Raw genomic sequence first — 23,246 nt, forward strand, 5'->3', positions numbered from 1 at the left:
TTATCACAAAATTGTTTAGTTAATAATAGGTGTTAAACAATATTTTTTATGATGTTTGAGATATTTAAATGAAAATCATATTTTACATGTTAATGTTAATGTTATCTACCCAAATTTATGGTGTTTATGTTTTAGGTAGCTCCCAATCCTGTTCCAGAGATAGAGGCCCCCTCAGGCTTTGTGCAGGGAGTTCAGAGGTCACTCAAGAGAATGGCCCGTATGACGCCCCTTTGGAGAATCATGGGTACTAAACCATATGGGGCATACTGTCAAAATAACTATGAATGTTCCACAGGAATGTGCAGGTAATCATATTCTAGGATTTTATTTCATTGTGCATATTTTAGAGCTATTGTTTGGTGTATGCATTTTTATCAAATGTTCATTATTATGCTTACAGGAAAGGACATTGCTGCTTCAGCCAATCTATAAATTCTTCAGAGTGAAAACACTCATTTCTTCTCCATGTGACTATCTAGAACCCAGACTATTCAGAAGCATCAGATGGAATTTTACATAAAGGTCTTACTTACTGTTGGAGGTAAAAGTAATGTGCAATTTAATGTCAGAAATTTGGCAAACCAAGTTGTTAATGTGTATATTGATAGAGAGTGGTGTAAAAAAAGTTTTTAAAAGGGCAAATAACAAGCTTAATTCATTATCACGCAATTCCATATATGCATGAATTCACAAGTAAATATTTGTTTTTTCAGTTTAACCACATGATCCTCATAACCTACAGTATAATACACTATGTGTGTATACTATTAATGTAATATTATTATTATTATTATTATTATTATTATTATTATTATTATTATTATTATTATTATTATTATTATTATAGTTTTTGTTCCATTTTATTACATATTGCACATTTATCAGATTTTGGGTGGTGCTAGAGATGGAGTGATGAATGAAATACTGCTAGAGCTGGTAAACACCCATTGAGCCTTGAACTACTGTAGACTGTTTCCAGAATCCCGACTCTTGGTATTAGATCACGTAATGTCTGGATGCTGCGCAGATACAGCTGGCAGGAAGTTGCATGTACAACCTGGGCAGATTTTCAACCTGAGGGTCATTGAACTACAGATATCCTTCAGTGGAAAGTGAGCAAGAATGTGTGGTTACCAGTGCAAAGATTAAAGACCTTAGGTGAATGAAAGAAGATCCTATGACTTTAGTTTCACATATTTCTGTTCTGTTTTCTGGTGTGCTAAAGTTCTCTATGTTGTAACATTTTCTGGCTTTTTTATTTATGTAAGCTCTGATACACATCTGATCTTTTTCAAACATCTCACAGATATTCTGATATACTTCTGCTGGATAATCTATTTATTAGATTAGATTTTTTTTGTATGCTTTCGAGTGTTTTAGAAAATGTTCTAAAACTTTAGGTGTGCAGTGACATCATTACTGAATATCTGAGTGTTCTGAATGTTTTTAGTTGCTTTTGTGTATGCTGCTTAAGATGTTTGAATGATACAAAATTATGAAATAAAATGTTTTATTATGCGACATTTGTTTGTAAAATGTCTTATAACCCACAAACTTTAGAAAATTGTCTAAAATGAGAAATTAAAGAAAATTTTTAAAGATTTATTTTTACAGAAGCTTTATAAAAAAATCATTGTAATTTTTTGCCAATGAGAAAATGCACTATTTAATCCAATAAAAATCCAATTAAGCAGATAAATGACATGATAATTATGAAAAGGCGGTTTCATTAATACAGGTTGGTGATCCTCTCCAGCTTCATCCGCTTCTACATGCATTCATATGAGCAATGTGTGCAAAGTAGTGCATACCGCTATCTATACTGTTTTGTCAATGGTCAACCAAGTTTGAGCAACTTAAATGAATGAGTGTTCAGAGACCTAAAGCATATTTTCTGCTAAAGAAACAAATGTCTTAAACCCCAAATGACATCCAAATGTTTTTTTAAAGTTACTCTTCAATCCGCATTTACACTGATATTATTTTCTGTCTGTATTATAAATTAGGGAGCTGTTTCCATTTTTCAAAGTACATTTTTAAATATTTGTACTAGACACATACCTTCTATAATGAGTCTTTGCAATTTGAGATTAATTTATATTTGAGTTTTTGTGTAAAATCTTAAAAAGTGCACATTTTATCCTACTTTTGAAAACCTAAGTATAATATGGAGAACAAAGTTTCAATGAAATTCTTTATTCCTGTTAAAAGAAGTTATAAGCTCCTTATGTTTGTATGCTACAAATAATAATTAGTATGCCACTCACACACAATAATGCATAATGTCTTATTAATACTTAAGAATACTTCATGATTAATCAAAAAACGATTTAATACTAGTGATACAGACATGGCTATTGTTGGCCTTGAGCTCTTCATGAGAATGGCATGTCTTCCAGCAGACAGTTAATCTTCTAATTATCAGTTAAATGTGGTTATAGAAATTGTGAAAGAATTTGTGTTGATCGCTTTATGTGGACAACATGTCTGATAGTCCAGGGTCAAATAAACTATTAATGTTTTGCTCACACAAATCATTTTATGTGAATCTTTCTGACCTTCAAAGTGAAGGATTCCTTGTTTTCAGTTTTGAAAGCAAAAAAAAAAAACCTTGTTCTTTAAATGTTATTATCTTATAGTTAATACTGATGAGTTTGTTTTTGCAGTGTGTTAAGAACGCTATACAGTCTGCAATGTGGACACTTGGACACATTCAGTTATTGAATTGTGCAAAATATCTTCCTAAATGATTTTCACTTTTGGTCCAGAAAGCTGGTATTCTATCCAAACCACAACAAAAGGACATCAGAATAATCATCCTATTATAATTTAACAATAAAATTCAGTTGTTTTGACCTGTGGACTGTTTGCAATGTTATCCCATGCTACTACCATCAAACTCTCTATCATACCATTACCATATCAGAGTCATTGTTGTGTTGTAAATGATCCACTTGTATATCTGGTTAGTAGTGGTCCCAATGTGGTCTCTTTTCACTGACTGATGAAGGCATGCAGTCTGTATATTGACAGCAGTCAAGTTCAGCCCATAATAATTTGCTGCTCTAGGTAAAATACAAGTGATGTGAATTCATGACAAGTAGACTTTTATGCCATTCCTCCTATCACCAGCAGATGCAATGTTAAGAATGAAATATAATTTCTCCTGAATTAAAGTGCTACAATGTCTGACAAGAGAGGTAGTAACAGTGTATAGTCAATAAATACACACAGACTGTTCAGTTAAGCTTAAAACAACATGTGAAAATATTGTGCATGTGGATTTGTTATATAATTTGTGACTGGGTCCAGTTGGTAGAATAGAAAAAGCAGCAGAGTAAAATGAGTAAAGTGGCTAGTTTCTATCTATATTCATGTTAACAATACAATATGGAATCAACCAATTGTGTGGCAACCGTGCATTGCATAATATCATGCAATACAGACCATTAACCATCATAGTGATTAAAAAATGTGATCTTATTGACTTTGACCATGCAAAATTGGTGCTGGCAGACAGCCTGGTTAAATATTTCTGTAACTACTGATCCCCTGTGATTATCCCACACACAGTCTTGAGACTTTATAGTGCAGATTAAAAACTAATCTTTTTAGCACACATAACATACGACACATATCATAAACTTGTGCTCCAGTACATCTGATTAAATGCACATTATCAACTTGTGCTGTTAATATCATGAACAGCAGCTACGCTAATTTCTCTCCACTGCTTCTCTTTCTCTCCCCATCCCGAGGCATCCTGAGGTTTGGCCAGCACTAGTCACGTCCCACCTCATGAAGTTTATGGACCTTTAAAGATGCGGAACTCGCAAACTTCCCGTACCACCCAGAAACGTACCAGTGCCAGCTGGATCCCACTTCATGTGTGGAGTTTTGACATTGGACCTCCTGGAGTGTTTAAAGGCTCTGGCATGGAGAAGCTGGTGTTGGATCTGTGATGATCGCAAATGTTGAGCTATTTTATGAGTTGCTCAGTAGCTCCTAGTTTTATAACCATATAGACTGTATAAGACTGAAGAAAGAACATTACTCATAATTTTACATACCAGTGCTCATGTTGGTTCTCACTCTCCAGTGTTCTGTATTGTTGAAAGATTTATGATCACACTCTTGATATCACCCTAATGAGGATGGGTCCCCTTTTGATTCTGGATTCTCTCAAGGTTTCTTCCTCATAACATCTAAGCGAGTTTTTCCTTGCCACAGTCGCCACGGCTGCTCATCGGGGTTAAATACACACCGCTCACCTTGACTGCTGATTTCTGTAAAGCTGCTTTGAGACAGTGTATGTTGTGAAAAGCGCTATATAAATAAACTTGACTTGACTTGAATATAGAAAAAGCATCCAGTAGAACAGCAATAGGAGAATGGCCAAAATAGTTTGAGTTGACAGAAGTGCTGGAGCATCTCTGATGACACGTTTGTACAATTGTGGTGAATAGAAGACCATCTCAGAATGCACAACACATTAAACCTTGAGCCGGATGGGCTACAACAGCAGAAGACCATATTGGGTTCCACTTCTTTCAACCAAAAACAGATCGGTAATGCTTCAATGGGCAATCATGGATAAAATATAGTCTGATCTGATAAATCTCACTCTTTGCTGAGGCACACAGACAGACTAAGGGTTTGCCACCCAAAGCATGATGTCTGGTGTGAACAGTCCAAGCTGGTGAAGAAGGTGGAATGTTGTAGGAAATGTATTGAAAATGTTTTATTAGCACATTATGGGCTAATTCAGACATTTACTAGAATGCCCCAGCCTTGTTGAGGAATTTAGTATTGTCATGTGCACACAGTCACTGGATTTGGATATTGTAGAACATCACTGATATGTGGAAGAACAGAAGATTTACAGCATGAAGGTGCAAAAACTGAGTTGCAATCATGTCAACATGGGCTAGAATATCAAGAGAATATTTCTTGTGGAATCTATGTTGTATATAACTGAGGTTCTTTCGAGATCGAAGTGAGACCCTACTCAGGAATTGGTATAGTGCTTAATGAGTGTATATTGCATTTTTCTATGGCAGGGCCTATTAAATAGAGAAGCAATCGTTGCTGTTGCTTTTAGAGATTGTTTAGGCTTGTTAATATTTAGTTTGTGAAATAAATATGACGACCGTATTATGCTACATTTACCAGACTTAGATATTTGGCACAGACATGTGCCTTACCTAGACTTCTATTCCCATGTGTGTACTGCCACCTAGTGGAAAGCAGTGAGACAAACAGTGAAAACGAAAAAAGAGAAAACTACAACCTTGCACATGTATATATATTTTTTTGTATTGTGTAGATTAATAAACTGATATTATAATTTTTCATGAAACATAAAGCTACTCCATAAATTTTGTCAAAATTTTATTTGCTGGTAGGCTTGGCAGGTTTTTAGTGGCTTCGTAGCTCAGAAGTACTTTCAATAATTGAAGCAGCATTATTTCCAGAGTATATCTGCATTTTATTACATTTTAATCTGAAATATCTTCTCCACTACGTTGCAGGAAAAAAACATGAAGATCCAATTGTGTAAAAAAAAAAGGATAAAAGGAACGATTTGCATTAATGTGCATGGAGCATTTAATTATCTGAATTATTAAAATATAGCTCTCATACAACTCAGTACTTCACTAAAAGCAGTGCATTTGAACAGGAATGATGCACTCAATCCAGAACTGCTGTTGAGCACCACAGACTGCTTCATGTACAGATTCTGGAGTTGGGCCTATAGTTGGCGCTGTTGTTTGGGTTTATGGCCTGTGTGTGTGTGTGTGTTTTCCTGGTGCACACTTCACCTCGTGTGTCTTCTCCCGTGTCTTGCTCTATCCGCTTTAAAACTAGCTTTTACAATACAAAGCTGCTTTTTTTAATACACGTATCCAATGCAGCTGTGTGCGTATCACCAGGACGGCTTTTGACCTCGTTTTACACGTCAATTTCACACTTCCGGAATTTTTTCTTTTACCACTTTGCGTGTTTGTTTATTTCAGCTTCTCTTAGTTAGTTTGTAGCACCAAAGGCAGTGAGTGTTGCAAGGAAATGGTTCTAGTAGATTTCTCAGCTCTGTATTTGTGGACACTGTCTTGAGGTGTCTTGTGTGCAGTTTTAGGCGAATCCATTTGAGCTTCATTGACGCTTTTTGAACCTTTTAAGGATGTGGGCAAAGGAGTGAAGAAGCAGTGCAGTGCAGTGAAGTGAAGTGCAGTGAAAATGAGGAGTCGCAGTAATTCTGGAGTCAAACTCGACAACTATGCTCGGATCATTCAACAAACTATTCTTCGCCACCAAGTGAGTATATGTAGGATAATGTTTACACTGTGTGTACTGTTATAAGTCAGTCTAAATGCTTTCATCGACCATGTTCTTTGGTCTAAAGAACACAGACACACACGCACGCGCGCATGCATGCACACACACGTGTACGTACGACACACACATAAATGTCACAGAATGATCAGTAATATGGCCTCACTTTTAAACATTTTCTCTCCAGTGTAACATTTACTCTATACTATGAAGTTCATATTGTGTTGAGTTTAGCATTTTATATGATTTTTTTTCTTTTATCACTCACTAACAGCTGACTGGCCCAGTATCAGTTACAGCACAGATTGATGGCCCTTTCTGGCCTGCCTTATTCTATAGGTTACTGCAAAAATATATCTACACTCAATTTCAATGAGCAGCTGTAGGCCATTCCTAACTAACAGTGTGTACAGTTGATGTTCAACTCCCTAGCAATGAAATCCATACACATCTCATGGGAGTTTCAGGACAGTTACATACATGTGAATACTCGGTCGGTTATACCACTTCCAAATGTATTTCCATAAAAAAAGGCATTTATTTTTGCGTTCAGACTCGTTCGGTTACACTCTTACACTTACTGATATGCAAAATGTCCCTTCAAATACAAATTAATTTGTTTTTTTTGAAGAAAAAAGGTGCTGTTTATATATATATATATATATATATATATATATATATATATATATATAAAATCTCATAGCAGATATCTCACATTATTTTCATATGAATAATGTGTAGGATCCGGTGACTGGTCTTCTCCCTGCAAGCGAGGAACAGCCTGATGCCTGGGTCAGGGATAATGTCTACAGTATCATCTCAGTGTGGGCTCTAAGTCTGGCCTACAGAAAGAATGCAGACCGAGATGAGGACAAGGCTAAAGCTTATGAGCTGGAGCAGGTAGGAAATTTGATTGATCTGACTCTCTAATGGGCATTATGCATTCTAAAGAATATTGACCTAATTACCCATTTGAAGATCTGAATGGGACATGTGGTGATATATTTTATTGAAAGGATAGAAATTGAATAAGTGAGTGTATAGGAACCTGTGTCATGGTGAATAAATGAAATCAGTGTGTGTGTGGTGGGAGAGTTAATATGGAATCGATTATTTTAATCTATTACAATAATAAAGAATTAACACCGAACAATTTTTTCTGAAGTAACCTGCTCAAGTACGCTTGAGTGACCTGTAGTTACTGTAGAGGGGTTCTCTATTTGTGTGTACCCTTTTATATGTTGTCTGGTCAAGGCTTTGCCGTCTCAGATTACCCCTTAATGATTACATGAGAAGGTCAGAGTTGGTACTCTGCTTTTGTTTTGTTTGTAATATGTCACTGTATTTGTGAACAATCCTTAATCTTGGTCTTCATTTTGTTTGTTTTCCACTCCTATCCTGGTAATAATTTTCTTTTTCTGTCTGTAGAGTGTTGTGAAACTTATGCGAGGTTTACTTCAGTGCATTATGCGACAGGTATTCTTTTTGCCATTTGTACACTTTTGAACATTCCCCTAATTGCATCGCTCCACTGTTTTGTTATCTAAAAAGCCAGCGATACTGACTCTCACTTTTGATCCATAGCTGGACAAAGTGGAGAAATTCAAGTACAGCAAAAGCACCATGGACTGTGTTCATGCCAAGTACAACACTCACACTTGTGCCACAGTTGTGGGCGATACAGAATGGGGCCACTTACAGATGGATGCCACCTCACTCTACATGCTGTTTCTAGCACAGATGACTGCTTCAGGTATGCTGGGCTTGCCCTTACTTTTTTAATCTATTGGTTCCCTGGTGGTCTAGTGGTTAGGATGCGGCGCTCTCACCGCTGCGGCCCGCGTTCGATCCCCGGCCAGTGCCGGTCCCAAGCCCGGATAAATGGGGAGGGTTGCGTTAGGAACGGAATCCAGCGTAAAAACGTGCTAAATCAAACGTGCGGATACGGATGATCCGCTGTGGCGACCCCTAATGGGAGAAGCCGAAAGAAAGTTTTATGAGAATGAAAAAAGTGGGGAAGCACAAACAATAAAGCATCTTGTTTATATTTAGATTAGGCTGAAAAGAGTATAGTGAATAATCTGATTTACTTTCATAATATTATTGGGGAGTAAATGTCTTTAATTTGCTAATCACTTTTCTGTTAAATAAATGTCTGATTTCAAATGAAATAATTTTAGTTCTGAGTGCTTTAAACTGCATCTAGATGATTTATTGGGATTTGGGCCCCCCTCAGGGTTGCACATTGTGTACACTCAGGATGAAGTCGATGTGATCCAGAATCTAATGTTTTACATTGAAGCTGCATACAAAGTGGCGGTAAGTTTTTCTAAATTAATAAAAACACTTGGTTTATATATTCATGAGTATACTTCTGAATTTTAGCGATGGCTGGTCTTCTTTAAGCTCGATGCACTTTCTCTGGGCAGGACTTTGGAATGTGGGAGCGAGGAGACAAGACTAATCAGGGCATCCCTGAGCTCAATGCCAGCTCCATCGGCATGGCCAAAGTAAGATGGTTTGTATATAAAGTTGAATGATTTTGTGTATAACAAACTAGACATGATTTGGAATTTCAGTATGACTATATTTTCACATGAATAAAGATTAAAAATAAATATATTTTAAATATTAATTGATTAAAGATCACTAAAAGTTTGTTTCATTCTGTGACCATGACTCATTTACACACCACACAGTCTTATGCACACGGCCACTAACCAGCTTTCCATCATTGCCCCTGAGCAGCTGAGAATGTAGCTGAGGGTTGCCTAACAGAGGGCCTTATGCATTTCTTCCATACAGCCATGTGACGCTGTCACTGGTGTGTTTGAACTATTATAAACTCAGCATGGTACCTCTGCCAGACTCCTTTCACTCTTCTGCCCATTAACAGCAGCCAAGTGCAGTAAATTGTGTCAGTTTTTGTAACTTTGTACAATGAGACAATGGAAACATTATTCTCCTTTCAGGAAAAACAAAACTGCACATGAGACTCTTGGGTCACTTTTGCATGCTAAAGTGCAATGGCAGTGATTTTGAGTTCAGTTGTTAGATATTTAAGCATGTTTTTTTAGACTTTATACTTGCTTAGGAACTGTGATTCATGTTTACGTACAATACGTGAATAGAAGCTTTGTGATTTAGGCAGCACTGGAGGCACTGGATGAACTCAACCTATTTGGAGCTAAAGGAGGGCCCAGCTCAGTGGTCCATGCTCTGCCAGATGACATCCAGCACTGCCAGGTGAAGCCAGCATGCCTGAATGCTAAAATATTCTAAATTTAAATATTGATTATAGCATTGCCCTATTGCTTTACTTCTTAAAGTAGTTCTTTATTATTACCCAAACTGTTCCCTCTGTCTCAGTAGTGTGCTGCTTGACCAACATTTTTCTGTACTGAGAGAAAGAAAATGAATCAAGTTTTTTGAAAAATATCTACCCAGAGAACAAGACTATTTCAAGCTTAATATTAGGAGAGAACAAGTCCAGAAATAGGTTTAATAATCTTTAATATGGCTTATGTTATTGATGTAATTTGATGCTCTCCTGCTCCAACACAACTTTATTATAGCATAGGCTGTGCCTTATATTAATATCCAAGTGTACCTAGTCTGAAAATTAAACAAAGCACGCCTTTTAACAGAAGCAAGTAATGTCAATTCAGCCTTTGTAATTGATTCTTTTTATTATAAATTTGTATTCATTTGCATGCTCTTTTGACAATAAAATATTCTGACAATAGCTACTGCTCTTGTGTCCAGTCCATTCTTAACTCCATGTTGCCCAGAGCATCCACATCGAAAGAAGTAGATGCTGGTGTTCTCGCCATTATCTCGTATCCAGCCTTTGCTGTGGAGGACATTGATTTAGTCAACATCACTAAGGAGGAAATAATTTCCAAACTACAGGTTGGATCTTTAGTTCAGTTAAGCACACACCCATTTTGGTTGCATTTGGAATTCAGATGACCTGACTGTTTTCTTTATTTTCTCAAGGGGCGATATGGTTGCTGTCGGTTTCTCAGAGATGGTCATAAAACACCAAAAGAGGTAGAATATTAGGAATTAATGCAAGAGAAATGGAACTAAATATTTTTCACAAACCTAAACCGTTTCAATATAAAAAGATTGCTATCATTATGCTGTATTATTATTTGTTGATGCTTATATATATCTTATTTGTGTCCACAGGATCCCAATAGGCTTTATTATGAATCTGCTGAGCTGAAACTGTTTGAGAACATTGAATGTGAGTGGCCTCTCTTCTGGACCTACCTCATTCTTGATGGCATCTTCCTAAACAGCCAAGAGCAGGTAAAAAATGTTAGCATTTTAGGGAAGATTAAGTCTTACACACATCTTACACAATATTTTGCAGTCAATAATAAAGTTAAACATATGTAAATTTCACAGTAAGAAGAAATGTGTTAATGTACTACATGACAGGTTCTTTATTCAGTAATATAAAAACCTGTCTCACTGTGAGTTCCTCTTCACCCAACATGACACCTGACTAGGATAAAGCACATAATGAAAATGAATGAATTGGGGTTCTGACATTTATAATGCTCTTTTTTTCACCTTATCAGGTGGAGGAATACAGAGAGGCACTTGATGGTATCCTAATCAAACAGAAGGATGGGATACGTCTGTTGCCTGAACTCTACAGCGTCCCTCCAGATAGGGTAAGGCGCATTTATTTGAAATGCTACAATCGCAATAACATATTTGTAGAAATTTGGCTAGAGATAAGGATTGAACAATATTCTTCTAGGTGAATGAGGAGTATGAAAATCCTCACACTGTAGAGAGGATCCCTATGGGCAAATGCCCTCTAAAGTGGGGACAATCACTGTACATTCTGGGAAATCTTTTGGCAGAGGTGAGAGTAAACTTCCACAACTTGAGGAACCCTTGCTTTATGACTGGCAGTGTTAAAGTCCTTTTTTTTTTTTTTTTTTTTTTTTTTTTTTTAAATAACCCCAGGGTTTTCTGGCCCCTGGAGAAATAGACCCACTCAACCGTAGATTCTCAACTATTCCCAAGCCTGATGTGGTTGTCCAAGGCAAGTTCCATTTAAAATAAAATATATAAAATTCCTATATTGTCAATTTCTTGTGGTGATCTAAGCCTTAGATGTTTGTTTATTTGTTTTGTGTAGTGTGCATCCTAGCAGAGAATGATGAGATTAAGGCATTGTTACTGAAGAACGGGATAGAGGTTGATGCAGTGACAGACATCCATCCCATCAGAGTGCAGCCTTCTCGAGTTCTTAGTCACATATATGCCCGACTAGGTAGGAGTCATTCACTACTGTTAACTTCTCAACAGAACAGGCCATTCGAAAAAGATTGCATTGGTTGCTTTTGTTCTCCCAAAGGACGAAACCAGAGGCTGGGGCTGACTGGTAGGCCATGTCGCAGGATTGGTGTGTTGGGGACCTCCAAGCTCTACATCATCCGCAGCACTATCTTCGCCTTTACACCTCAGGTATGTAAACAGAGCTTTTTTTTAGGTTTGGTAGATATGGGTATTATGTGATTTACTAAACTATTAAAGAAAGGGAATATGTCGTGCCTCTGAATTTCTAGTCAGTGTCTTTGTGCTTTTCCTTTGTTTCTGGTAGTTTATTGATCACCAGCAGTTTTACTTGGCCCTTGATAACAAAATGATTGTGGATATGCTGCGTACTGACCTTTCCTACTTGTCCTCTCGCTGGAGAATGACTGGCCGGCCAACTGTCACCTTCCCTGTCTCCCAGATCATGCTCAGTAAGTGGAACTGATGTTTATAGGTGCTTAAACACTATTGCAGTTAAGGGTGATTATTCATTTAAAATTTGGGCAAGCTTAGGATTCAGTGCCTAATGATCTATCAGAGTATATATTGAGTCACTGCTTGTTTTATTGTATATACAGATTCAGATCATATACAGATCTTAAGAAAAAAATATCCAAAGGGAAAAAATAAACATGCAAACCCATGCCGGTTATATACAGTCTTACGTCTGGTTCTCTGCAAAACAGACAACCTTCTGTAAATTTTTCGAAATATTTATTTATTAAATTTTTTTTACGTTTATATTTTTATTTATTGCAAATGAGGGTAAAAACCACTACAGCAACAACTATTTCTTTTAGCTTTTAAAATGTTATATCAACAGTTGACTAGCTAAAAGGTTTTGGAAACACAACCACCCGGAGGTACATGCTTCCTCACACATAAGGGATTTAACCAGCAAAAAAAAAAAAAAAGGGTATGCAAAATGTCCTAACTTTTCTTTCAGCTGAAAACCACACAGACTTGGACCCTGTAGTACTGGCTACTCTGAAGAAACTTCAGGATGGCTACTATGGAGGAGCAAGGTACAAACAATGCTGCGAAACATGATTAACTTTTCCTTTATCATGTTAATGCAAATACTTACTCTCTTATTTTCATAGGATACAGACAGGAAAGTTGTCCGAGTTCTTGACCACGTCTTGTTTTGCTCATCTGAGCTTTTTGGATAGCGGTAAGCCGCACTCCAGCACGCTGACCTGGAGTGAAGCAGAGGATGATGAATACAGCTGTGATAAAGAAGGCAGCATGCATGATCTTAGCATTAGTGATGGTAAGGCAGAACAGCCACAGGATTCACATTAGATTACTGTAAATTAATTGTTTAAACACTCATGTAAACACTTAACAAGAGCCCTGCCTGCACTCTTCACTTATAACATGCTAATATATATTTAAAAATCAGAGCCTGTGATTATTCTCTCAACCTTCATTGTACAACATTTATGATATGTAGCATGGCATACAAAATAACTTTTCACTTCCGAAAAGTTTTGCTCTTGTTAAGATAACGATAACGTAGGTATATTCTGTAAATCCTTTTGATTACATACAGTGGAGGGTTTCAGTTGTCTCACACAAAACAGCAGACCCTTGGTATCTTTTCTTCACTTAGATGGAGATGATCTTACGCAGTATTTGGATCAGCTTTTGGCCACTGCAGTGCCTCGGCAGGGGATAAGAGCAGAGGATAAGGCCAGCGGGCTCGGACGCTTCAGAGCTGCAGCCAGTCAAACAAGAAAGATGGTGTCGTTAGTCAACAAGGCCAAAGATCTCCAACTACATAGTGAGCATTGCTTTTGCTTATTGTTGCACATACAGTTTACCTGTGCATTCCATTCTTGTAATTATTTTATTATTTCAGATGTGCAAATGTATCTTCCCACCAAGCTCTTCCGATCCCCTCAACCATCTATTCATTTAAAAGGCTCCTCTGGACCAGAAGTAAGACAGGTATATACACTAGGGCACTAGGGATGGTAAGATTTACCGATTCACATCGGAATAAAAGTTAATGATATGATGCATTGATTTGAAAAAAGTGTGCATTGGATACAAGTTGGCATTTGTATCGCGATGAATAGTTTTTAACTAGGGCTGTCAGTCGATTTAAATATTGAATTGTGATTAATTGCATGATTTTCACGAGATAACTTTAATTATCTCGTATTTAATTATTCGAGCATTTATTTATGTATTTTTGCACTACAAAGGTCCTGTTTGTGAAAGGGCCATGCGTTAGAAGTCAGTTGGCACTTAAGCAAATTTATGATTTGTTGTCTTTCTGAACCAAAGAAATAAAAGCAAATTATTTGTACCATATCGAATTGAACATTATTTTTCTATTTTGTCGTATTTCATTAAATCGCATTGTGTTGAATTAAGCCAAAATTGGAACGCACTGCATCATAATAGGTGCGAATCGTATCTGATTGCATTGGTAGCTGCTTCATTTTGTATTTTATCCATTATGCATTGTATTGTTGGTTATACTTTGGCCTCATTTATGCAAAATTTTTCCCCCCACTTCAGGGTATTGAGATGCTTGTGTCGTCAGATTTAAGCCTACCCCGTGACTCTGATGGAGCGATAGATTACATGGTTCTAGCCCAGCTGTTTAAGGATACACAAGGTCTCCAAGACCAGGCGGACATCCTATATATCCTCTTCAAAGACAAGTCAGATATTACCATTTTTAATCTTTATTTATATAATTGTGTCTGCTGTAATTTGTATATATGTAATCCCTCATTTATCGTGGTGGTTACTTTTCAAAAGCGCCCGCAATAAACGAAAAACCGCGATAAACGGACACCACCCCAAAAACGCTATTTTCATACAGTACTGTACTGTATTAACATTTTGCTTCATTTTATATCAATAATTATATTTTCATTGATAAATTTCCTAATTTCAACATAAAACTCCATAAAAACAATTCCCTATAAGTCTTTTGGTCTATCGTGCTATCCGCGAGTGTTCGGGAAAATCAGCAAAAATGTATGTGGCAAATGCAATTCTGGGATACACCGTAAAGCGGGGGATTACTGTATATTGGCTTTGGAGCGGTATGGGATCATTTCTGAATAAAGTGTAACTGTTAAGTGTCAAGTGTATTCATTTCTATCGAGTGTAAACAAGCAACAAATCCACTAATTTCAACACATGGTAAGATTTACCCATTAAAACTTTCAGTTAGGCCCCTACATATTTGTTATCCCTCAGCTTTTTTGACTTTGACCAGTTTGCCAATGGTGAAACAGCAATATTGCTTTATTTCCAATTTGCAAAAGCGGCTAGATTTCATAAGATTAATATTTTGGAATTATTTATACAAATATTTATCCCATTATTATTTTGGAAATATGAATGGGATCAACATTATTTTGTTTGCTTAAGAGAATGTTTACCATGCTAATAAAGTACTTCAACTTACATTAATAATTTCAAAATATTAAAGTTTTAATTTGGTATTAATGCTGAATTTACATTTAGTTTAGATTAGTTACATGCACAGGGAGTTCCACTTCACTAATGACCTCAGGCATTCAAACACGTCTTCGTTTAGCTGACATTTAATTGCATGCCATAAATTGTAAAAAAAATTTTTTTCCTATTTTGTGCTCATATGCAGTAATCTAAGTTTTCAATATCTGTGTGTGTTTTTCAGGGGAATGGATTGGGACACACAGCTGTATGGTATGGGCACTACAGTGCACAAGCTGCTGATGGAGCTGTATGAAAAAGCAGGAGACCTGCGCTGCTGGGGCCTCATTCGTATGATCTCTGGCATGCTGCGCAAAAAAGTGGAGGAGCTTGACTGGGTAAGTCAGTATTAACCTCTCAGTTCATTCTAGGATTTGGAATAAACACATTTCAGAATTTAATTTAGAGTTCAGGTTAATGGTTTGTTTGTTGTTGATCTAGTTCATATAATGGTGAGGTGAGTGTGTGTGTGTATATGTGTTTGTAGGCCTGTTCTGATTTGCTGGCTCATCAAAAGCACTTAACGGTGGGTCTGCCTCCTGAACCGAGGGAAAAGACCATCACTGCGTGAGTTAGTCGTTTCAGTAAACAATGATATACTTCACCACCCTGAATCCTTGAGTACAATCAGTTTCTGTTTTGTGTATTTTATAAATTAATAAAACAAAATTTCATATTGTGTCTATAGCTAAAATAATGTCTGATTTGTGTCTTGCTGTAGGCCAATGCCACCTGACCTGCTGGCTAAACTTATCGATAAGGCCAGCGAGAACAACATAACAATCTCTATCCTCACTCAGGTTAGAATGTGGCCTCATATATGTCTAGAATATTCATATAAAATAATCAGTGATTTACAGTAAGGAAGTAAGTTTAATTTGTTACTGAATTAAGTAGCTTTTTCATGTATCTGTACTTTCCTGAAGTATTTCCTCCATTTGGGAAGACTTTTATTTTAACTTCACTACATTTCAAAGTCAAATATCTTACTCAACAACATTTTGCGAAATCAGCCGTTACTTTTTAATTAGCAGTGGATAAAAGCTTAACCTGTTTTGTTTGGCGCTTGGTGGTATCTGCTTAGCACAAACATACAGTTCAGCATCAGTTCACCAGCAAGCAGAACATTTTGAGAGGAATAAATGATGGAAGAAACTCCTGACTTGAACATGCCACTACACCCGTGGCCTTATTTGCTGGCTTTTTATAGTTGGAGTCTTTTCACATAAACTGCATTGAATAAGCAAAAAGTCTTGTGACAAAATTATAATAGTAACATTATAGCCATAATAAATCATAGTACTTTGGACATTAAGGCAAAAACTTTTGTTCTTTTATTCAAGTGAAAGTTTAAAGGGAGCAGTTTTACTGGAGTAATATTTTATCCACCGCATCTCTACTTTAGCTTAAGTACATGGTTTGTGTACTTCGTCCACCACTGAAAATAATACAATATACATTTTTGAAGTAAAATCATTAATAATTATGAGCGTGAGTGTGTGACAGGAGATCATGGTGTACCTGGCGATGAGCATCAGGACACAGCCAGGTCTGTTCAGTGAGATGTTCAGACTGAGAATTGGCCTAATCATTCAGGTCATGGCTACCGAACTGGCTCAATCTCTAAACTGTTCAGGTACTATAACCTTACAGTTACAAAAGACATTATATTTGATATGTGTTATATTAATTAATTCTGTTCACTATGTTTTAGATGAGGAAGCCACAGAGAGTCTGATGAGTTTGAGTCCTTCTGAGCTGAAGAATCTTTTACATCACATTCTCAGTGGCAAAGAGTTTGGTGTGCAGAGGCATGGTCAGTTACTTCCCTTTTGCAAATGTTTATAGGAAGGTTTTTAAATTAATGTAAAGGTTCCCAAATCTTTATAGTATGTTAAGTATTGTAAACACACTTTGTTTAGTGTTTTGTTCTTTGTGCACTTTTTTTACTGTCCACATTAAACCACATATTGTGCTTTTGGTTGTGCTTTTAATTGCCTACTGTGTTAACTTACTGTGACTCTTTGTATTTAGTGGATACAGGTGTGAGTCCTGGCATCTCTATCCATGAAGTTGGCCATGTTGGTGCCACCAAAAGTGAACGTGCTGGCATTAGCAAACTGAAAAGTGATATGAAGCAGGTAAATAACTACTTGGCAACCATCACCACAACCTCTTTTTTTTTTTTTTTTTTTTTTTTTTTTTTATTGCCACTTACCGGATTACTGGTATAGGGAACTTTAACTTCTGCCTGTAATTTCCTCTTTTGCGTGAGCTGTAAAAACAAGCTGTGTCTCCATTTGCAGCTGGAAGACAGGAGATTGTCTTGGTCGGATCAGAGTAAGGTGAAATGTCAAATATGCTACTCTCTGGTCTGGCCTATTTGGAGCAATCACCAAATTTTCAGACCAGCTCTAATAATTAATGATTGAAGAAATCAATGTACTAAATTTTTTTATTATAAAGTTATAGCTAATAAAAAAAAACAAAAAAAAACACTGCTTCTCACAGTGAGTAATCGTTTATACAAAGAAGCTACAGTGATCACAGTAATCCGCTGCACATGCATGAAACTGTGGCAATTCTGAGATCTGTTCAGAACTGCTCCTTCCAGCAGAATTGTACTGGACCTGACCTTATTCTATTATTTTCTTTCCTCTGCAGTCCTTTTCAGCACATTCCTTTGACATAGACCAAACAGAGTCTGTTGTAAGTTTTGGTCCTTATTTTTATTTATTTATTTATTTTAAGTTCTTTAGTATTATATAGTTCTGCTTTTTTTATAAACTCGCTGGTAGACCGATAAATTATATGTTATGAAAATAAACAAACTTAGTTGTTTTCATTTTAGGAATTGTCTCTTTTATAAGTGTGTTTGTATTTCAATGGAACTAATATGCATGTGTTCTCTCATGTGGCTGCTAAAAGCACCGTCTCACATCAGCCGAGTCATTTGATGGCTCTGTGAGTGTTCCAGTTGTGCTGGATAGTCGACAGGGCCAGTGGCTCCGCAGGAGGAGGCTGGATGGAGCCCTCAACAGAGTGCCGGTGGGCTTTTATCAAAAAGTCTGGAAGATTCTGCAAAAGGTTAGCAGGTTTACAAACAAAATGGCTTATATTTACATGCAAAGATTTTGGCCAGAACGCATGAGTTTGTTACGAGTCCAAACTAATTGTTTACACTGCATCTGGAAAGTATTCACAGTGCTTCACTTTTTCCACATATTATGTTACCGCCTTATTCCAAAATGGATTAAATTCATTCTTTTCCTCAAAATTCTACAAACGAAACCACATACGGACAACGTGAAAAGAAGTTTGTTTGAAATTTTTGCAAATGTAAAAAAAAAAAGAAGAAAACGCACAGGTATTTACAGCCTTTCCATGACACTGAAAATTTAACTCGGGTGCATCCTGTTTTCACTGATAATCCTTGAGATGTTTCTAAAACTTGATTGGAGTCCACCTGTGGTAAAATCAGTTGATTGGACATGATTTGGAAAGGCGCACACCTGTCTATACAAGGTCCCACAGTTAACAGTGCATGTCAGAGCACAAACTATGCCATGAATTCCAAGGAATTGTCTGTAGACCTCAGAGACATGATTGTATGGAGGCACATATCTGGGGAAGGAAACAACTCAGCAATCGGGGGAGAGAGGCCTTAGTCACCTGACCAAAAACCAGATGGACACTGAAAGAACTCCAGCGTGTCTCCGTGGAGAGAGGAGAAACTTCCAGAGAAACAACCATCTCTGCAACGCTCCACCATTCAGGCCTGTATGGTAGAGTAGCCAGACTGAAGCCACTCCTTAATAAAAGGCAAATGACAGCCTGCTTGGAGTTTGCCAAAAGGCACCTAAAGGACTCTCAGACCATGAAAAAACAAAATTCTATGGTCTGATGAAACGAAGATTGAGCGTCATGTCTGGAGGAAACCAGACACCACTCATCACCTGGCCAATACCATCCCTACAGTGAAGCATGGTGGTTGCATCATCACGCTGTGGGGAACGTGTTTCACTAGGAGACTAGTCAGGATTAAGGGGAAAGATTAATGCAGCAATGTACAGAGACTCATCAGAGACCTTGCTCTGGACCTCAGACTGGGTTGACAGTCTTTCAACAGGAGAAAGACCGTGAGCACACAACCAAGATAACAAAGGAGTGGCTACAGGACAACTCTGTGAATGTCCTTGAGTGGCCCAGCCAGAGCCCAGACTTGAACCTGATTGAACATCTTTTGAATGATCTAAAAATGGCTAGGCACTGACTTTCCCCATCCAATTTGATTGATTGGTCTTGAGAGGTTCTGCACAGAAGAATGGGAGAAACTGCTCAAAAAGCAAAATAAATATATAATACTAAATAAAGACAGCACATTCAGCTTTTTAACAGCGCTGCTTGTGTTTTAATGAGCTTTTAAATTATTTACATCTCAACAAAACCTAATCCAAATGTAATTATCGAACAGACAGTGAGAAGTGTTTGTGAACACCAAAACATTGTGCATCATTTTATATTTGCCTTACATTCAGGAACCATGACAGTCAGATTAAAGAAAAATATTCTAGCACACATGATCCATACATTTACTCCTCTAATGTTACCCAGACACATTTTAACACATGTGCACTATATAGACAAAAGTATTCGGACACTTGACTTTTTCAGCCGTTATAGGGGTCTTCCTAAAACTTAAAACACACAATTGTAAAGGATGTTAATTTAATGCTATTGCATCCAAGGGTTTAAGGTGCACAGAATGTTTATTAGAGCTGTCAAATTATTAATGGATTATTAGGTTGCATATAAATTCGATGTTTATATTAATCAATGGTGGACAACAAGGAAGTAAATGTAATTCATTGCTGTACTCATGTAGCTTTTTCACATGTCTGTACTTTACTGAAGTATTTCCTTTTTACTCAACTATGTTTTGCGAGTGAATAAAAATAACTGGTCGAGCACACAGCAAGCCACCAATCAGGGTAGAGCGCACGCTCTGTTGTGAACTTGTTTTGATTGGCGCTTGGTGGTATTCTGAATAGAATTATAATAACTAGTCAAGCACTGACATCTATTAAAATGATCATGAGCCCAAAACCTTTTTTTAAGTGATTGGAAAAAAGGTTTTGGGCTCATGATCATTTTAATAGATGTCAGTGCTTGACTAATATAATTCTATTAATAAATTTATGTGCCAGGAGTAACATTAAGGACTTTTTTTTTTACATAAACTGAGTTGATAAAGTAAAAGTCTTGACAATTTTAATAGGTACATTATAGCCATAGTAAATCATAGTACTTTGGATACATTCGAAGGCAAAAACTTTTGTACTTTTATTCAAGTAAAAGTTAAAGTGAGTGTTTTTCTACTTTAACTCAAGTACAGGTTTGTGTACCTCATCCACCACTGATATTAATCAAGCAATAAGCAATTGCTCAATATTAATTAAGCAATATTAGGCTGTAATTTGAAACAATATAATTTACACTGTTATGAAAAGACCAGACATTTAAGAAGATTAAATCAATGGATCTTTCTCTCTCTCTTGTAGTGCCATGGACTGTCGATAGAAGGCTTTGTGCTCCCATCGTCCACTACAAGAGAGGTTTGTCACCAACTGTACTTTGTGTTTTTAATTAGACATTTTTAAGCGTAAAAATCTATTTCTTCCGGTTTCTAATATGTCTAGGTTTGAAGTGACACAATTAAGCATGAATTATTTTTTTCCTTCCTTCTGTCTCTCCAGATGACACCAGGTGAGATTAAGTTTGCTGTGCATGTGGAGACCGTACTGAACAGAGTTCCTCAGCCTGAGTACAGACAGCTGCTAGTGGAGGCAATATTGGTGCTCACCATGCTCGCTGATGTTGATATCCAAAGCTTTGGCAGCATCATTCATGTGGAGAAGATCGTTCACATTGCCAATGACATGTTCTACCAGGACCAGGTACTTGTGTGTGTGTGTGTGTTTATATTTGTAGTTGTAATACTATTCATGATTTACAAGGCTTTGGGTATTAAACTGGTTTAAATAAAGTAGCATTTGCAGAACTGGTTTATTGACAGTATATAGTGAAGGTGGTAGCACTCTTTATAGAAAAAGTAATTATAAATCAGTTCTAATACTGAATGGGGGGTCTGTAAACATAATCTCAGATAGATCAAGTTTTCCTCACTCGAGTGGAACGATGATCTTTTTAAAAATTGTCTTGCTGTATAATCCAACTGCATATGTGTGTATCGCAAAGCAAAGTTCATGTAGTGAAAGACTGGCATATGTGTGTTGTCAAAAAACATTTATTTCAGGGCAAAGTAAGACATAAGTGCCACAAGATAAATTACATTGCCTTTAAGTTTGAGATTACTTTGAATTTATTTTATCTGATGTTTTTCTTTTCTTCTTTTTTTTTTTGGAAATTGTTGATGGTACAATGCATACAGGACAAATTTCTGATTTTGATTAAATCTGTTTTTACACACTTTATAATAGACCCTCATCAGTAAAAGTGCAAATTCCTTATTATTGAAATATTAAACTCTTTCCCACCTTTTCTTACAGAAAGCTCTTGATGCAGAAGAGAGCATTTTAGAAAAAGACACATCCACAGGCATCTGCCGGCTCCTGTACGATAGCGCACCCAGCGGCCGCTTTGGCTCAATGACGTACCTCACTAAGGCAGTGGCCACCTATGTACAGGACTTTCTGCCCAGTGGCTCCTGTGCTTTGCAGTGATGTTCTGTCTTAAGGTTAAAATTAACTCGGTGGTAAAGAAGTGAAAGAAACTAAACCTCTCAGTTTTGGTCTGTGTAAAATATTTTAACATTCATGGCTTACAGGCAGTAAAATGTTACAGAAGATGGCGGTTTTCAGTTTTCATAGCCGTTGGGAGAGATAACACTTTCTTTGTAAGTCTGTTTAATTTTGTGTGCACACTTATATTTTTTTGTTTTTAATATGTAGCATTCTCAATCATCTCGCTTTAAGTTTAACCAGCAGATGACCAGTGACAGAATTTTATGTATGGAGTTTGATAATGTTGTTCCCAGCATGTTTACTTGTCATCTAATTCTGTATAAATCACAATTTAATGATAACTTTTATATGTTAAAACATTATTTTAATTACATCAGCCTCATCAGCAAAATAAACTATTTTTAAAGCTAATATTTTGCACACTTTGTTAGTAAATGATTGCTGAGCCTAAAAAATTTTTTCAAATGTGGTAAAATAAATGAAGATATAGCTAAATAACATCTTCATGTTTGGAATGGTTCTGAGTTGTTATAAAATAATTTATTTGTAGCAAATTATGTGGTTACTGAGAAAATGAACAACAGTTTTACAATCTTGTTTCGTTTTTGTTCATTTAAATAATCAATAAATAAATGCTTGTGTGTGATATCTGTTTTGAGCTTTTTGCTTTTCCATGTCAGCTGTAATAAAAACTTAATAGAAATAAAATGATAAAATAGTTCTAGTAATACATGTCTAGCCACCCGGGAAAATCCATTGGAGGTCAGTGTTACTCAATTCTTCAATGCAAACAACAATCAGTACTTTTAGAAAACATAAATGTATTTTTTACCATTTAAATAAAGTTTACATTCTAATCTTGGTGTCTGTCTGCATGTTGGTTAAGTGGGGAGGTGAATAAACTCCAGGGTGAATGCTATCATATGTATGGAAGAATGCCAAATAAGTGTGGTTTCTTCATACAGGGATTGCCATGATCTCCCTCAGTGAATTTGGAACAGGATCACTATATATTTACTCCTGGTTCTGAAAAATCATGAAGCTTTTGCTTCAAAAAGACCTCTAGATATTGATCCCCATTATAGAATATTTTTACAATTTGACAGTATGGCAATATAATTTCCCAGACCACCATGCAGAACTGAACACACACACACACACACACACACACACACACACACAGACAGACAGACAGACATAGATAGATAGTCAGTCAGTCAGTCAGTCAGTCCTAAGAGGGGAATGACAGGGACATGACAGTTTTCAGTCAGATGTTTGGCAAATGCCTGGGCAGCTGTTATTTTAACTTTATTTCCAAAT

General features: G+C 36.6%; 1 protein-coding gene across 2 annotated transcripts; it reads left to right on the forward strand.

Annotated features, from left to right (window-relative positions):
• The first annotated feature begins 5,763 nt into the window (after nucleotides 1-5,763).
• Nucleotides 5,764-22,572, forward strand: phka1a (phosphorylase kinase, alpha 1a (muscle)). 2 transcript variants are annotated; one of them, XM_083542406.1, is made up of 33 exons: nucleotides 5,786-6,315; nucleotides 7,075-7,233; nucleotides 7,762-7,809; nucleotides 7,918-8,086; nucleotides 8,570-8,652; nucleotides 8,763-8,843; nucleotides 9,481-9,579; nucleotides 10,099-10,245; nucleotides 10,333-10,386; nucleotides 10,528-10,650; nucleotides 10,926-11,021; nucleotides 11,111-11,218; nucleotides 11,323-11,401; nucleotides 11,498-11,632; nucleotides 11,717-11,826; nucleotides 11,963-12,107; nucleotides 12,623-12,701; nucleotides 12,780-12,949; nucleotides 13,292-13,462; nucleotides 13,541-13,629; nucleotides 14,209-14,354; nucleotides 15,347-15,500; nucleotides 15,650-15,729; nucleotides 15,884-15,962; nucleotides 16,669-16,798; nucleotides 16,877-16,978; nucleotides 17,197-17,303; nucleotides 17,469-17,507; nucleotides 17,827-17,871; nucleotides 18,091-18,249; nucleotides 20,724-20,777; nucleotides 20,919-21,119; nucleotides 21,732-22,572. In XM_083542406.1, the coding sequence occupies exons 1-33, from the start codon at nucleotides 6,238-6,240 to the stop codon at nucleotides 21,903-21,905; spliced, it is 3,693 nt and encodes a 1,230-aa protein (XP_083398532.1). In that variant the 5' UTR covers nucleotides 5,786-6,237; the 3' UTR covers nucleotides 21,906-22,572. The 2 variants fall into 2 exon arrangements, with proteins under 2 accessions (XP_083398533.1, XP_083398532.1); XM_083542407.1 differs by lacking the exon at nucleotides 17,469-17,507 and having other exon boundaries at nucleotides 5,764-6,315.
• Nucleotides 22,573-23,246: the final 674 nt, after the last annotated feature.

The sequence above is a fragment of the Silurus aristotelis genome, assembly GCF_946808225.1.
Source record: "Silurus aristotelis genome assembly, chromosome: 5".
Classification (NCBI taxonomy): domain Eukaryota; kingdom Metazoa; phylum Chordata; class Actinopteri; order Siluriformes; family Siluridae; genus Silurus; species Silurus aristotelis.

Excerpts from the sequence above, each read along its gene's own strand:
- phka1a (XM_083542406.1), top strand. The coding sequence starts at position 6,238 with ATGAGGAGTCGCAGTAATTCTGGAGTCAAACTCGACAACTATGCTCGG. Across the intron at positions 8,844-9,480 it reads GCTCCATCGGCATGGCCAAA|GCAGCACTGGAGGCACTGGA; the intron begins GTAAGATGGTTT and ends TTTGTGATTTAG. Across the intron at positions 9,580-10,098 it reads ATGACATCCAGCACTGCCAG|TCCATTCTTAACTCCATGTT; the intron begins GTGAAGCCAGCA and ends TCTTGTGTCCAG.